At 37.6% G+C, this 14,778-nt stretch overlaps 1 protein-coding gene across 1 annotated transcript in view; it reads left to right on the top strand.

Annotated features, from left to right (window-relative positions):
- Positions 1 to 14,778, top strand: part of KCNH1 (potassium voltage-gated channel subfamily H member 1) — a 613,189-nt gene that overhangs the window by 355,334 nt on the left and 243,077 nt on the right. The window contains exon 8 of the mRNA XM_044673205.1: positions 11,861 to 12,060. Coding sequence (XP_044529140.1) covers positions 11,861 to 12,060 — 200 coding nt within the window. The remainder of the gene's footprint in view (positions 1 to 11,860; positions 12,061 to 14,778) is intronic.

Below are 14,778 nucleotides of genomic sequence, written 5' to 3'. Positions count from 1 at the left end.
TCTTTCTCTCTCTCCCCTTTCATCTCTCTCTCCCCTTTATATCTCTGTCTCTCTGTTTCTCTCTCCCTCTCTGTTTCTCTCTCTCCCCTTTCATCTCTCTCTCCTCTTTCATATCTCTCTCTCTGTTTCTCTCTCTGTGTCTCTCTCTCTGTCTCTGTCTCTCTTTCTCTCTCTCTCCCTTTCCCCCCTTCTCTCTCCTTCCCCTCCTCCTCCTATCTTAGTATCAATTCTAAGCCAGAAGAGCTGCAAAGACTAGTCAATTAGGATTAATTGACTTGCCCAGTCACAAAACTAGGAAGTGTGTGAGGCCAGATTTAAATCCAGGTCCTACAGACCCCAGGCCTGGTGCTGTATCCACTGTGCTACCTAACTACCCCCCAGACTCCTTCCCTCCACATTCCTGACAAATGGTCATCCACTCTCTGCGTGCAAGCATCCAGTGACAGGGAAACCTGATCCCTCCTGGGGAAGCCCATTTTCCATTTGGCCATATCTAATAGTTAAGAAGTTTTTCTCAGAAATAGAGTCTAAGTCTTTACCAGAAGGAGGATTCTGAGAAATTCTCTTCATCTCCAGACTATACTTATCTCCAATATGGTAGGAAGTAACCAGCTTACAGTGGGAAGAAACTTGCACACAGTTGGAAGAAACAGATGTAGCTACTCTTATCCCCTCAGATTATGACATTCAAAGCAATGGATTTCAAATCATAAGAAATAAGAATTCAGAAATCAGTTGCTAGTGGCCATGCCAATGTCAACATTATCCTACCATCCACTCACATGCGTATCATCTATGCATTTGGATGAATAAGAAAGGCTGAATGTGGACAGCATTCACTAAAAATACTACTTTAAAAGAATTGCAAGTGCTACTGTAATAAGCTTGTCTTTGTACAAATATTTGTTGTTATGACCCAGCAAAATGAAACAGCAGGTCCAATCTGACTTTCAGGCCACAAGTTCTTCCACCCCAGTTTCGCACTCAATCTTTCTCTACTTCGAAACTACACAATAGCTTGATTTTGAATCATTTTAAAATGAGTATCATAGCCATCACGGTCCTTAATGATTTATCACATACAGAATTTAGAGATGCTTTCAAAAGGCTTTGATTATAACCTAATCTGAGAGTTATTTGGTTAGGGGCTTTATCTCTTGGCCACTGACATTTTATGTAGTCAAATGGTAAATATTCAGTTCCTCCAAGTGATTAAAAGATCATATTACATACACACATACACACATACATACACGTACTGTTTTCAGCCATTTCTTCTCCTGCTTTCTGAAGACAAATGGAAATCTAAACCTCCTTCCTCTGAAGAGGCTTCCAAATACTACTTTCCTTTTCTGGAAAGATATGTAGAAAAAGAAACATTTCTTGGCTGTTCTTCAATAGCCACTGATTCAGGTATTAATTGACCTCCTTTCCCAACTATCTGTGTGTGGGCCTTCTGCCTGATGGTGTACATAGTCCTAAATCAGCTTTTTGGCTAACAAGAAGGGAAAGGAATAATCATTTAAATAGCTCCCACTATGTGCCAGACCTTGTACTAAGCACTTTTACAAATATTATCTCTTTTAATCCCCATAACATCACTGGGAGGTAGGTATTATTATTATCCCCATTTTACAGTTGAGGAAACTCAGTCAAACAGGAGTTGAGCGACTTGCTTGGGGTCACACAGCTAATGTTTGAAGCTGAATTTGGAATTGGGTTCTTCCTAACTCTAGGTCCAGTACTCTTATGTACTCTGACTGTCACTATGAGGATCTGAAGCTCATAGCTTTAAAGTCTGAAGGGACCTTGGAGATCATATAATCCAATCTGTTTTAAAATGAGGAAACTGAGGTTTGGGGGAGTTAAAGGTCACATGTGGGTAGTATGTAGTACATCTGGTATTAAAATTTGGTGCCCTTGCCACTGTTGGTGCTCAGATCGGTGAATGGCAAAAGCTATTCTGATCCTTATAAGTTGATATAAGTAATTCGTAAAATCTGTAAATCCTTAGAAAACATCCTATTGAAGACCTCCAGCTTTTGGCCTCTGTGGAGCTGCCTCTTTGTTCACTTTAGTTTTGGAATTGTTGAAACAGATCCTTAGGATTATGACTAAGTTCCCAGAGCATAGTTAGATAGTCAGGCTTGGTGGTGAGGAAGATGTCCAGTAGGGCACAATTAGATGCTTAATAGACACTTTAAAATGATTACATTTTTCTTAATTTGCTAATAAGAAATAGGCTTGTCAATTCTGTGATTCAGGAAAGGGAGATTAATAAGCCCTATTAAAATGTAAGCTCTTTAAGGGCAGGGGCTGTCTTTTGCCTCTGTCTCCCTAGTTCTTAGTACCATTTCTGGGCCACAACTCTGGTAGACTTAAAGTAAATATTTGTGATTCCCCATGGATTTCAGATCCTCTTTCTCCCTAGTGGCCATGGGTCATTTAGGGTTGGCTGTATTCTGATTTTCTTTTTTGCTCTCCAGTTATGAGTAATAGTTCTTAGAATCACCAAAATTTAGAACTGGATTGGACCCAATGGGTTCTCTGGTCCAAACCAGAAATTCTGAACAGGAACACTATCCATAGTATTTCTAATATGTACTCTTTTAGCCTTCACTCAAAGATCTTCAGCTCTATTGGGAACTCAGTGCCTTCTATGCCTGGAAGGGACTCCATGGCCACTTAGAATCCTGAGGTCCCTTTGAAGCTCAGCCCAGGTTCTACCTGCTTTATGTGACCTTTCCAAATCTTCCAAAGAAAAAGACTTGTACAAAAATATTTATAGCTGCGCTCTTTGTGGTGGCAAAAAATTGGAAAATGAGGGGATGCCCTTCGATTGGGGAATGGCTGAACAAATTGTGGTATCTGTTGGGGATGGAATACTACTGCGCTCAAAGGAGTAATAAACTAGAGGAATTCCATGTGAACTGGACCAGCCTCCAGGAATTGAAGCAGAATGAAAGGAGCAGAACCAGAACACTGTACACAGAGATTGATACACTGTGGCACAATCGAATATAATGAACTCTGCTGGCAGCAATGCAATGATCCAGGACAATTCTGAGAGACGTGTAAGAAAGAATGCTATTCACATCCAGATAGAAACACAGAAGAAAAACAACTTCTTGATCACATGAGTCAATGGGGACATGATTGGTGATATAGACTCTAAACAATCACCCTAATGCAAATATTAATAATATGGAAATAGGTCATGATCAATGACACATGTAAAACCCAGTGGAATTCCTCGTTGGCTCTGGGAGGAAAGAACATGAATCATATAACCATGTAAGAATATTCTAAAATAATTAATTAAATATAATTTTTCAACTCAAAAAAATAAATTAAAAAAATCTTCCAAAGATTACATTGTATTTATTCTTTATATATATTCATATATATATATATACATATATATATACATACACACATGTATATATGTATAATTTCCTCTAAGAAAATATAAGGTATTTGATGTTTGGGACAGTTCATTTATGTCATTGCTCCCTAAAGTGAGAGGCAGCAGAGCAGAGCAGAGAGGTGGATTTGAAGCCAGAAAGTCCTGGATTCAACTTTAGCCTCTAATGGCTATCCAACCAAGGCCAGTAACATGAATTCAGTGCCCTAGGCCTGTCTATAAACCAATAAATCATGGAGAAGATGCCAATTCACATTTGTAAAAGCACTTTCTTTATCTGAGGGTTCACAGGTCTAGTCCCTATCCACTGGACCTGGCCATCAACCTTGCTGTTATATTGTCTGGGCATTTCTTCAGGGCATTTCCATCTAACCTAAAATCATCCCTTGAAGACTTTGTCCTCAGCTCTTCAACAGCTGACTTTGCCTTGCAGTTGTGTCCTAAGGGCTTCTAAGCATTTTCATATGCCCCACAATTGTGCCCTCCTATATGTGATGTCTCCCCTAATTAGAATATCAACCCCTTGAGAGCAAGAACTATAGAGATTTTACATTTGTATCCCTGACACTTAGTATAGTATAGTAAATACAAGTCATTTAATAAATACTTGTTGGTTTATTGACTGCTCTAATTATTAGGAAGTTTTTTCTTTCATGGAGCCTAAATTTGCCACCCATTGCTCCTAATTGTCCTATCTAGGTCCAAACAAAAGTCCAGTCCCTCTGCCATTTGTCAACCTTTCAAATGCTCCAAGACAACTATTACATCTACCCTACCCCACTAAACCTTCTCTTCTACTAGTTAAAAACCCTAATTCTTTCAGCAGACCCTCATATGGTATGAACTTGAATTATTTCACCAACCTGATTATCTTTCTCTGGGCATTGAATATGAATATGAATATAAATATGTCTGGAAGTTTTTAAGTCTTTCTATGTATGTTCTCTCCCCTAGAAGGGTAGATACTTAGTCATTTTTGGCATTATTGATGATGGACTGACTCCTTGTAAGAAGAGGCGATCAACATTAATTTTGATTTGGACAGTCGTCTTCTCTGGGATGACATAGACCATTTCTTTCCAGCAGGGAAATTAGAAAACTGTTGTTCCTTTTGATATCCTTTTCTTCCTCCTTAATCCTTCAATATATGCATTATCTCATTTTTCTGCATGGGTAAGCTTACATTTCTGAAACATTATTCTCTGTTAATGGTACTCCTTTCCCCGAGCCATTGGTCCATCTGAGGAGGATCACACATTGGACCATGACAGCGCATGCTGCACTCCACACCTATAGAGTAGTCTTACTTCTCTGTACAGAAGGAAGGGAGGTACATTTTTGTTTCATCGTTAGTGCTAAACTCACTCACTTCAATTACAAAACATTTAGTTTGAATTTTGATTCCTTATGTTTACATCGTTGTAGTCATTATCAAAAGTCAGTATTACTCAATGACTAATAAACATTTATTAAGCACCAGGCACTATGTTAAGCTCTGGGAATATAAATAGGAAAAAGACAGTCCATGACCTTAAGGGATTTACAATCAAATGGAATAAGCTAACACAAAAAAGAAAGGTGAAAGGAGGGTGTTATGGAGAAGGAGCAAGGGAAGTATCCAGTGTGAGGGCAATGGTGCAGTAGTCAACGAAGCACAAAATGAATGGAGTCTGTTGAGAAATGAGATGTCTGAGATATCTCTCCTCTCTCCTCTCCTCCTTAAGTGGAGGTTGAGGAGTTCATGGCTCCATTTTCTGATCAGTAGGGCAGAGAGCACTGTGCATATTTTATTTCTGTTTATTTTATTTATCTCAGTTCATATAAGTATTTCACATCTCTCTGAATCCTTCATATTCATACTTTATTATTCCATTACACTCATTTGTCATAATTTTTAACCATCCCAAAATCTATGTTTCTAGCATTTCCAAAACATTTCTAGAATATTTTGGTATGTGAACACTTTTTTTCTTTGATTTTCCTCATAACAGCTTGAGCAGGAAGAGCTTAGGATCAAGATTTATAGACACTTTTTAGTCTCCTTTTAAACATAATTACAAATTGCTTTTTGAAATGGTTAGAGCAATTCACAGCTTTACAAACAATATAGTAATGTGCTTATCTTTCCATAATTCTGACATTGACTATTTTCATTTTTTGACATCTTTGCCATAGGAGGTAAAACTTCAGAATTGTATATATTTACATGTATATCACATATATTTTTATTGGTGATTGGAGGCAAACTTTCATAAGGTTGTAAAACATTTGTAATAATTAATCTGACAAGTATTTATTTACATCCCTTTGACTGATCATCCACTGAAGGTCTTTGGTCTTACATATTTGTGTTCATTTCTAAGTATTTTGGATAACAAACCCTTCTCAGTCATATTTCTTGCAAAGATATTCCTTCTTATCCTAGCTATATTGGTACTTTCCTCACAAATGCTTTTCAATTCCATTTAGTTAAAAATCACTTTTACATTTTTTGATTACTTCTTTTCTTTAGTAAAATGTTCTCCTTTCCATTGCGTCAAACGTACCCAATCTAGCTCTCTAATAATTTAATGGTATTAAAATTTTAATATTCATGCCATGTATACCATATTGAGATTAACATGGCAAGTGGTATGATATATTGATCTATGCTTAATTTCTGCCAACCTGCTTTCTGGTTTCCCAGCATCTGTTCCCAGATAGAGTTCTTCTTCAAGTAACTTAAGTTCTCAGGTTTATTGAATAGTGAGTTACCAAATCATTTTTTTCTGATTTTTCTTTATCTAATCTCTTCTACTGATATACTTTTCTATTTTTTAAACCAGTACCAAATAATCATGGTGATTACTGCTTTGAAATATATTTTGAGATCTAGAAATACTATTCCTTCTCCATTTTTACTTTTTTCCCATTATTTCCCTTGAGTTTCTCGACCTTTTTGTCCCTCCAAATGGATTTTGTTATTAGTTTGTCTAGCTCTATAAAGTACCCTCTTGGTAGTTTGATTGGCATAGCAGTAAATCTGTAAATTAATTTAGGTAGCACAATTTTGTTATATTGCCACTGAAAGTGCTGTAATTCTTATGAAATTCTGAATTATATTGAGCTGAAATCTTGTTCCCTATAATTTCTATCTATCATTTGTAGATTGACCCTTTAAAGCACAAAAGAAAAAATCTATTTTTTTTGCCACGTGACAGTCATTCAAATATCATCTCTCCCTTCATCTGCATTTTTCTGCTATAGTTTATCCTTTCGTATTTTGCCCAGGTCTGAGGGAGAAAAGCTTTTCAACATCATTAAAGCTAAGTTGGTGGGGCAACTAGGTAGGCCTGGGCTTGGAGTTGAGAAGACCTGGTTCAAATCTAGCTTCAGACATTCCCTAGCAATGTGACCATAGACAAGTCACTTAATCCCAGTTACCTATCCCTTGTTGCTCTTCTGTCTTAAAATTGATACCAAGACAGATGGTAAAGTTTTTTTTTAACTAAGTTGGTTAGCCACCCCTCCTGCCTTTTGGAGAGTCTTCATGCTATTATTCTTTTATGCAACTCAGGGATTAGTGTGATATGGTGAAAAGAGCAAGACTCCAACAGTCTTGGAGACATAGGACTTATCTTTAAGTTCCTCCTTTGCTTCCTTATCACCTCTATAATCTTAATGATCTCATTGGTCCTCAAAAATGCTCATTTGTAAAATGAGGAATGTTAGACTAAATGATCTCCATGGTTCCTTCCAGATCTTAATTCCCCATCTAATGATTAATATATCAGGAGAAGCCTTGGACTTTAAAAGTCTGGATTTCAGTGAGATGTTGATCAGATTCTCCTGATATGTTTGAGAAAAGGATGAAAAGATGTAGGTTAGCTAATGGCACCAGTTTGACTAGACCCAAAGTCTGTTGAATAACGGAGTGTTCAGGCTGGAGAGATGTTTCTAGGAATCCAGTTCTGTTCATCAGCCTTATCAGTAAATTAGATGAAAGCACCACTGGCATGCTAATTGAAATGTTAGTATGAACCAAAGCTGAGAGGCATAACTAACATAGGACAATAGAAATAGGATCCACAAAGATCATAATCAGCTAGAAAAGAAAACTGAAGAAGACATGGAGAAAATCATAAATTTCTACACTCGGAATATGACATATGGGGAAACATGGACAGAAAGAAGCTCAGGTAAATGAGACATGGATTCTGTAAATTAAAATGAATCAGCAGTGTGATGCAATGAGATCATATTTGTAAAGCACTTAGCACAAGGCATTTAATAAATGCTTTTCCTCCCTTTTATACACCAATGAACTGATGCAATATTAGGCTGCATTAGTTGACATTGAGTGTTCAAATGGAAAGAGTGTTCAAAAGGAAAATCACAGTCCTACTATACTATGTTCTTGTCAGAATATGTCTAGAATATTGTATTTCCTTTTAGGCACTACATTTAGGAAGTCAAGGTGGAAGAAATCTAAGGGATTTCAGGATGATGAAGGAAATTGAAACCATGGCACATGGATTGGTTGAAAGAAATTGGATGCATGTATTATTATAGTTTAAAAAAGCTAATTTGACCCTGAGCTGCAGTAAGAAAAGTGTAACTCCCAGGAACAGGGAGCTGATCTCCCTACTGAACTCTTTTCTCTAATCAGTCCTACTCTGTAGTATTGTTTCCAATTTTGGGTACCATGATTTAAGAAGAGGGAAATGGAACAAACATTTATTAAATGCCTATTATGTGCCAGGCACTGTGCTAAGCCCTTTAAAAATATTGTCTCAATTGATCCTCACAAGAACCAAAGGGGATAGATACTAGTATTATTTTCATTTTACACCTGAAGAAGTGAGATAGACAGTTCAATTATATTTACCTAGGATCATACAGCTTAGACATACATTGGATGGATTTGAATTCAGATCTTACTGACTTAAAGGGCCAACACTCAGTTCACTATGCCACCTAGCAGTCATTGATAAACTAGGGCCAACCAGATGTTGAAGGACTTTAAGTCTATGTTATATGAAAAGTGGTAGAAGGAAATGGGCATATTTATCCTAGAGAGGAGAAAAGATAACTTGTGACATGACATTGTATTCTAATAGTTGTATGCTGATGCTGTATTCCAATATTTAAAGAGCTGTCTGGAAGAGAGATTCTTAGACTAATCTACTTATCCCAAGAGGGCAGAAATAATAGTCCTTGGTAGAAGTTGCAAAGAGGTCAGTTCATGTTTTATTTTAGAGAAACTTCCTAACAATTAGGGCTATCCAAAAGTAGAATGGGCTTCCTTGAGAGATGGTGAGTTCCTTCTCCTTGGAGGTCTTCAAGAAGAGATTGATCAATTCCTTGTAAGACATGTTCATGGATGGCCCATACCCAAAGGTCTTCAGAGGACCTTTACAACTCCTCAGTTATGTGATTCTGTGGCTTAGGCTTGTTTACCACGGAGAAGAGAAAATATAGTGAGAATGATTTGATAGATTTTTGCAGCATTTGAAGGGACTTCACATGGAAGAGAGATTATGTTTTTTCTGCTTGGCCCTAGAGGGGTAGAACAAGGACCAGTGAGTGGACGGAGCAGAAAGGCTGATTTTGTTCAATATAAAGGAAAAAAACCCAGCTGTATGACCCTGGGCAAGTCACTTGACCCCCATTGCCCATCCTTACCACTCTTCCACCTAGGAACCAATACACATAAGTTAAGGGTTTAAAAAAATAATAATAAAAAAATAAAAAAAAATATAAAGGAAAAAAGTAACCCAAGTTCTTAGAAAGCTATCTTTTTGGTAATGAGTTTCTTTTCATGGGAAGTAGTCAGCCAGCAGTTAGAAGACCTCCCTGTCTGGGATATTGTAGGTTACATTCACAGAATTGCATTCTATAAGTTCTAAGGTCTCTTCCAACTCCATGATTCTGTGATTCAATGATTCTTCCAAACTCTAATGCATCAAATAGAAGAGTTCAGAGGATATAGGGCTGATGATCTGGAGTTTGTGGTATATGTTTTAGAAGGCTAAAACAGAATTAATAATAACCTACTCTGGGCAGCTAGGTGGCCCAGTGATAAACAGCTGGGCCTGGAGTCAGGAAGACTCATCTTCCTGAGTTCAAATCCAGCTTCAGACATTTACTGGCTCTTATATGACCCTAGGCAAGTCATTTAATCCTAGTTACTTCAGTTTCCTCATCTGTAAAATGAAGTAGAGAAAGAAATGGCAAATTACCCCAGTAAGTTTGCCAACAAAACTCCAAATGGGGTTATGAAGAACTGAACACTGCCGAAAATGTCTAAACACAATAACCTACTCTGGAGGTAGCATGGCACAAGAGAAAGAATACGGCATTTGGAGTCAGAGGACCTGAGTTTGTACTCCAGTTCTGCTGTTAACTGCCTGTGCAACCTAGAAATAGCCAAGTGACCCAGTGGATAGTGTTAGGCCTGGATTTAAGAAGACATGATTTCAAATTTAGTCTCAGACACTTACTAGTCACTAGTTACAGAGATACTAGTGTGTAACTCTGAGCAAGTCATTTGGTTTGTGTAGAGAAATATTCGTTAGTTAAGAGTTCATTAGGAAATAGGGTTAATTAACAAAATTTATTGATAGATAACATTAGAGAGGAGTGAGTTGGGGTTTCTTTAAATCTGAATGGAATCTCAGAGAAGATTGATGGGAGAGAATTTTCCCAAGGAGCTTTGGGAAAGACAGTTGGTTCAATGACTGACTTTTGGGCTGACCTGATTCAAGGAAGGTGGTCCAAAAAGAGGCTCTGCAAGTTTGGAAAATCTTGGTGAATTCACATCCTAAAAACCCATCTTATCAGGCCAGAGAAGTGAAGGAGATAGTTGGGTGCACTACCTGTGCTTTCCCCAATAGGTGGCAGGGAAGTCTGACCTATTTGAGTGGAGTAGGCAATAGAAGTTCTGACCAACTGGAAATCAAATCTGAGCAGCAGGAAAGATAACTCTGACTTATTCTTCTCTATTATAAGTTTATATTTTAGATTAGGATAGATAGTTAAGGATTTTGGGTTTTAGATAAATAGGAAGAGAGGATAGCCTCGACTTTGTTCGAGAGAGAAGCCGGTCCTTGGAGACAAGATTGGTTTGGCTGGTTATAAGTAGAGATTTAATAGAATAGAGACCTTACAAAACACAAGACTACTTTTCTATCTCTTTTTCCTTTTCCTTTCCCTTCCTTAAATTTTTATACCTACAATAAATAGAATTTTATGTAAATGGCCTGAGCCAGAATTCTTAGATTGATTTGAGAAGCCATCTTTCTCAACAGTCAATTCAGCAGCTTGTAAACTCAAAACACAGGTATTGGTAATATTCAAACTAATACTAATATTCAATAAGGGTTCAGAATTCTCTCCCAGCAATCATATCTGAGATTCCATTCAGATTTAAAGAAATCCCAACTCACTCATCTCTCTAATGTGTCTATCAATAAAATTTTCTAATTAACTCTATTTCCTAATGAACTCTATTAATTAATGAATATTTCTCTACCCTTGTCTGCCTCAGTTCTCTTAAAAGAAAAATGTGTTTCATAATAGCACCTACCTCTAAAGGTTGTTGGAAGGATCATATCAGTTCATTTTTATAAAGCACATAACACCATAGTAGGCACTTAATAAAGTTTGCTTTCCTCCTTCTTTGAGTAAGTTACTTACCCTTTCTGTCTCAGTTTCCTTATATGTAAAATGAAGAGTTGGACATATTTCCAGGGTCTCTTCCAGTTTTAATGGATGAACCTGAGGCCGAGGTCTTAGTCAAATAAGGACGAAGGCTGGGGCACTGCAGACATGCAAATTTCATCATGGCCAGAAGAGGGCTACTGGATCCTATGAGGGTGGATGATGAGCATGGAATTGGGGTTCTAGGGAGCTCACAATCCCAGAAAGAATCTAGCTGAAAAGTGTGGCTAGGGGGCTAAAATGACTGGTCAGTTGGATAAATGAAAGTATATTTGAGACATTAGCCAGGAATCAAGGAACTAGGAGAAGCATTTAGTTGATAAAATTGGGGGGTAAAGGTATAAGTAAACAAAAAAACAACAGGGGAGAACTAACCAGGTAGCCATGTTAGAGATGAATGTCAACCCTTGAACCTGTCTTTTATCTGTGATGGCAGGTAGCTACTGTATTGGATAGTTCTTAAGGAGTTAATAGTTTTAAAGAGTTAATAGTTATGTCTAGGACTTGGGACTAGCTGTTCAAATCTTCTGAGTTTCTCCTAGTGTTTCCTGCTACATCATGATGCTCAGGCTTACCAGTTTTCCAAAATGTTCGTACTCTTCAAGGTTGTGAAGGGAGTTACTGTGACCCTCCTCACCATTTCTATGGCATATTTTGGTGAGATCATCCCACTTTTGGACTTTGTTTTAGAAACCACTCACATATCATTTTGCTTTTTTTCCCTCTTTCCCACAGCCCTCCTGTATGCCACCATTTTTGGGAATGTGACGACCATTTTCCAGCAGATGTATGCTAATACCAACAGGTACCATGAGATGCTCAATAGTGTTCGCGACTTCCTGAAGCTCTACCAGGTGCCAAAGGGACTCAGTGAAAGAGTCATGGACTATATTGTATCCACTTGGTCTATGTCCAGAGGAATTGATACCGAGAAGGTAAGAGATTAGGAATTGAGGAACTACTTGTCACTTAACTTTCTCTATTACATAATATAGAGTGTCAATTGAGCACAATTCAACTAATATTTATTATGTCCTCCTTCCTTATTACATATTATTCTTTTCCACACATTGTGTGGTCTAGCTACACTAGTCTTTTTGCTGTTTCCAACACATGCTATATTATTTCCCATCTCTATATCTTTACATGGATTTTTTCATACCTATAATACATTCTTGCCTCACCTGTACCTTTTAGACCCTCTAGTTTCCTTTCAAGTTCAGCTCAAGCTCTACCTCCTATATTAGGCTTTTTCTTTTTTCTTTTCTTTTTTTAAACCCTTACTTTCCATCTTAGAATCAATACTATGCATTGGTTCCAAGGCAGAATGGTAAGAGCTAGAAAGTGTCTTAGGTCAGATTTGAATCTAGGACCTCCTGTCTCTAGGCCAGGCTCTCAATCCACTGAATTACCCAGCTGTCCCCTATATTAGGCTTTTTCTAATCCCCCTGATTGCTAGTATCAGTCCCTGGAAAACACATATTCTTATATGTGTAACATTGTCTTCACTGATAGAATATAAAGTCCTTGAGGGTAGAGCTGTTTTATTTTTATTTGTATCCCAAGTACCTCCCATAACACCTAGCACATAAAAAGCACTTAATAAATGCTTGATGAATGATTGATAAAGTACCTACTGTGTGCAAGACTTTAGAGCTATAAAGAGAAAAGCCAAATATTTCCTACCTTTAAGAAGCTTACATTCCACTAGAATAGAATGAACATACATATGAGTAGAATGCAAGATTATACTATGCTTTGGGATTAGTTGAATAGTTACTCTGGGCCTCAGCTTTCTCATCTGTGAAGTGGGAATAATGATAAAAATATCCTGCTCTGAGAATTTGGTGTATTAGATTCATATCATTAAATTATATGATGGCAAATGTGGTCAAATTGCATAATAAAGTATAAAAAGAGTGAAAAATGTTCATGTGAAAAAGGTATAGTCAACTCCTTTATAGGTATGGATTAACCACTTTGGGAATGATTTAAAAATAAATATTTAGTCCTGGTCACCCTGTCGTTCTGTAGACTTCCTGCTCTAGTCAATGTATGCTCAGAGAATTCAAACTTGTATTAATATTAGCCTGAGCCGAACATTGTTAAAAAGACAAATCTTCTATAAACATATGGCAGAATATGTTTACAGAAAGGCAAATATGAATGGCTTTGGATTATGTGGGTGAGTACTTGTCTAATATGCGTGACTGAGAATGGGAGAAGTGAAGCAAATTGAATATGAGTACATCCTCATCCTGGGAGAGTAGCATTTTGGCTGTGATTGTGATACATCATGTTATTTATTCTCAAGACATCTAGACCAACCCAGAAAAAAAGAAGAATCTGGGAAGGTCTCTTCCCATTTTACAGATAGGAAAACTGAAGCAAATAGGGATCTAATACTTTTTCATTGGGAGCTTAGATCCTTGACTTCCCACCTACTTTCTTTCTGCTTTTGCTGGCATACTCTCTTTAGATCCTCCAAGCTAAGCTGGAGAAAGTTGCTAGAAACTGATAAAGAAAAAAAAGAGTCACATTTCATTAGCAGAGGACAGGAGAAAATTAGAATCTGATAGCCAGAGAAAAGATTTTCCTTACCCTCCAATGTGTGGGCTAGATCGAGCCTAAGTGGAATAGAGGGCATGTCCTTTTGGGTAAGATTAAGGTAAGCGGGATGTAGGCAGAGAGCAACCAGTTCCACTACACTAAACTTTCTTTTTTATTCTCTGAACCTTTGACAAGCAGCAAGGAAAGATTCCCTAATATGGTCATGAGATGTGTATTAAGAACCTCATCCTGTGAACTCTTCTATGCAGAAAAGGAAAGAACCGCACCCTTAGTCCCTAAAATCCAACCTGGTGGCATGACAATTGGCCTGGCCAACCTTCTTTGTCAAGCAAGGTCAACTTAGCTGGAAAACAGTCTATTGGAAAGTATTTCTGTAGTAAAAATAGACCATGTCCTCATCTTGAGTCCTCTTCCCAGTTTTTCTCTCCTTCAAATGTCTATACTGTGTTTGATAATTAGAAAGAATGCTAGAAGTGGGGCTATACTGGAGTCAGATGACCAACAGTTGACAGTTTGTTCCAAGAGAGCTATTTGATCTTAGATAAAAGTTCATTTCACCTTTTTAGCCTTCTTCTTTCCACCCTGTTCATTGAAATGCTTGGATGACATGACTTTTTAGGCTCTTATAGCTATGATTCTAGATAAGATGGTCCAGCCTCCCATGCTAACATATTCCTGTTAATGTCTGGGGTCTTTAAAGTAAATCGAGGAAAGGAGTCCTTAGGAAGCTAAAATAGAAAGGAAGGTTGGCTTAGGGAGTTCAGAGATGAAGCTCTTATTCTGTCAGAGAGAGAGAGACTGACAGACAGACAAAGACAGAGAGGCAGAAAGAGAAAGTAAAAAGGGAGAAGGGGAGAGAAAGCAAAAGAGAAAGTGAGAGAAAGAGAAAGTAAGAGATAGTGAGAAAGAAAAAGAGAAAGTAAGAGAAAATGAAACAAAGTGAGAGAAAGTTAAAGAGAAAATGAGAAAGAAAATGAATGAGAGAAAGTGGGAGAAAAAGAGAAGGAAAAGTGAGAGAGAAAATGAGAGAGGGACAGAGGGTGAGGTCAGGGGTGTGTGTGTGTGTGTGTGTGTGTGTGTGT

The sequence above is a fragment of the Gracilinanus agilis genome, chromosome 4 (genome assembly GCF_016433145.1).
Source record: "Gracilinanus agilis isolate LMUSP501 chromosome 4, AgileGrace, whole genome shotgun sequence".
Taxonomy (NCBI): Eukaryota; Metazoa; Chordata; class Mammalia; order Didelphimorphia; family Didelphidae; genus Gracilinanus; species Gracilinanus agilis.
Note: the sequence above shows the minus strand (reverse complement) of the source record. Positions and strands in the feature narration are given on the sequence as shown.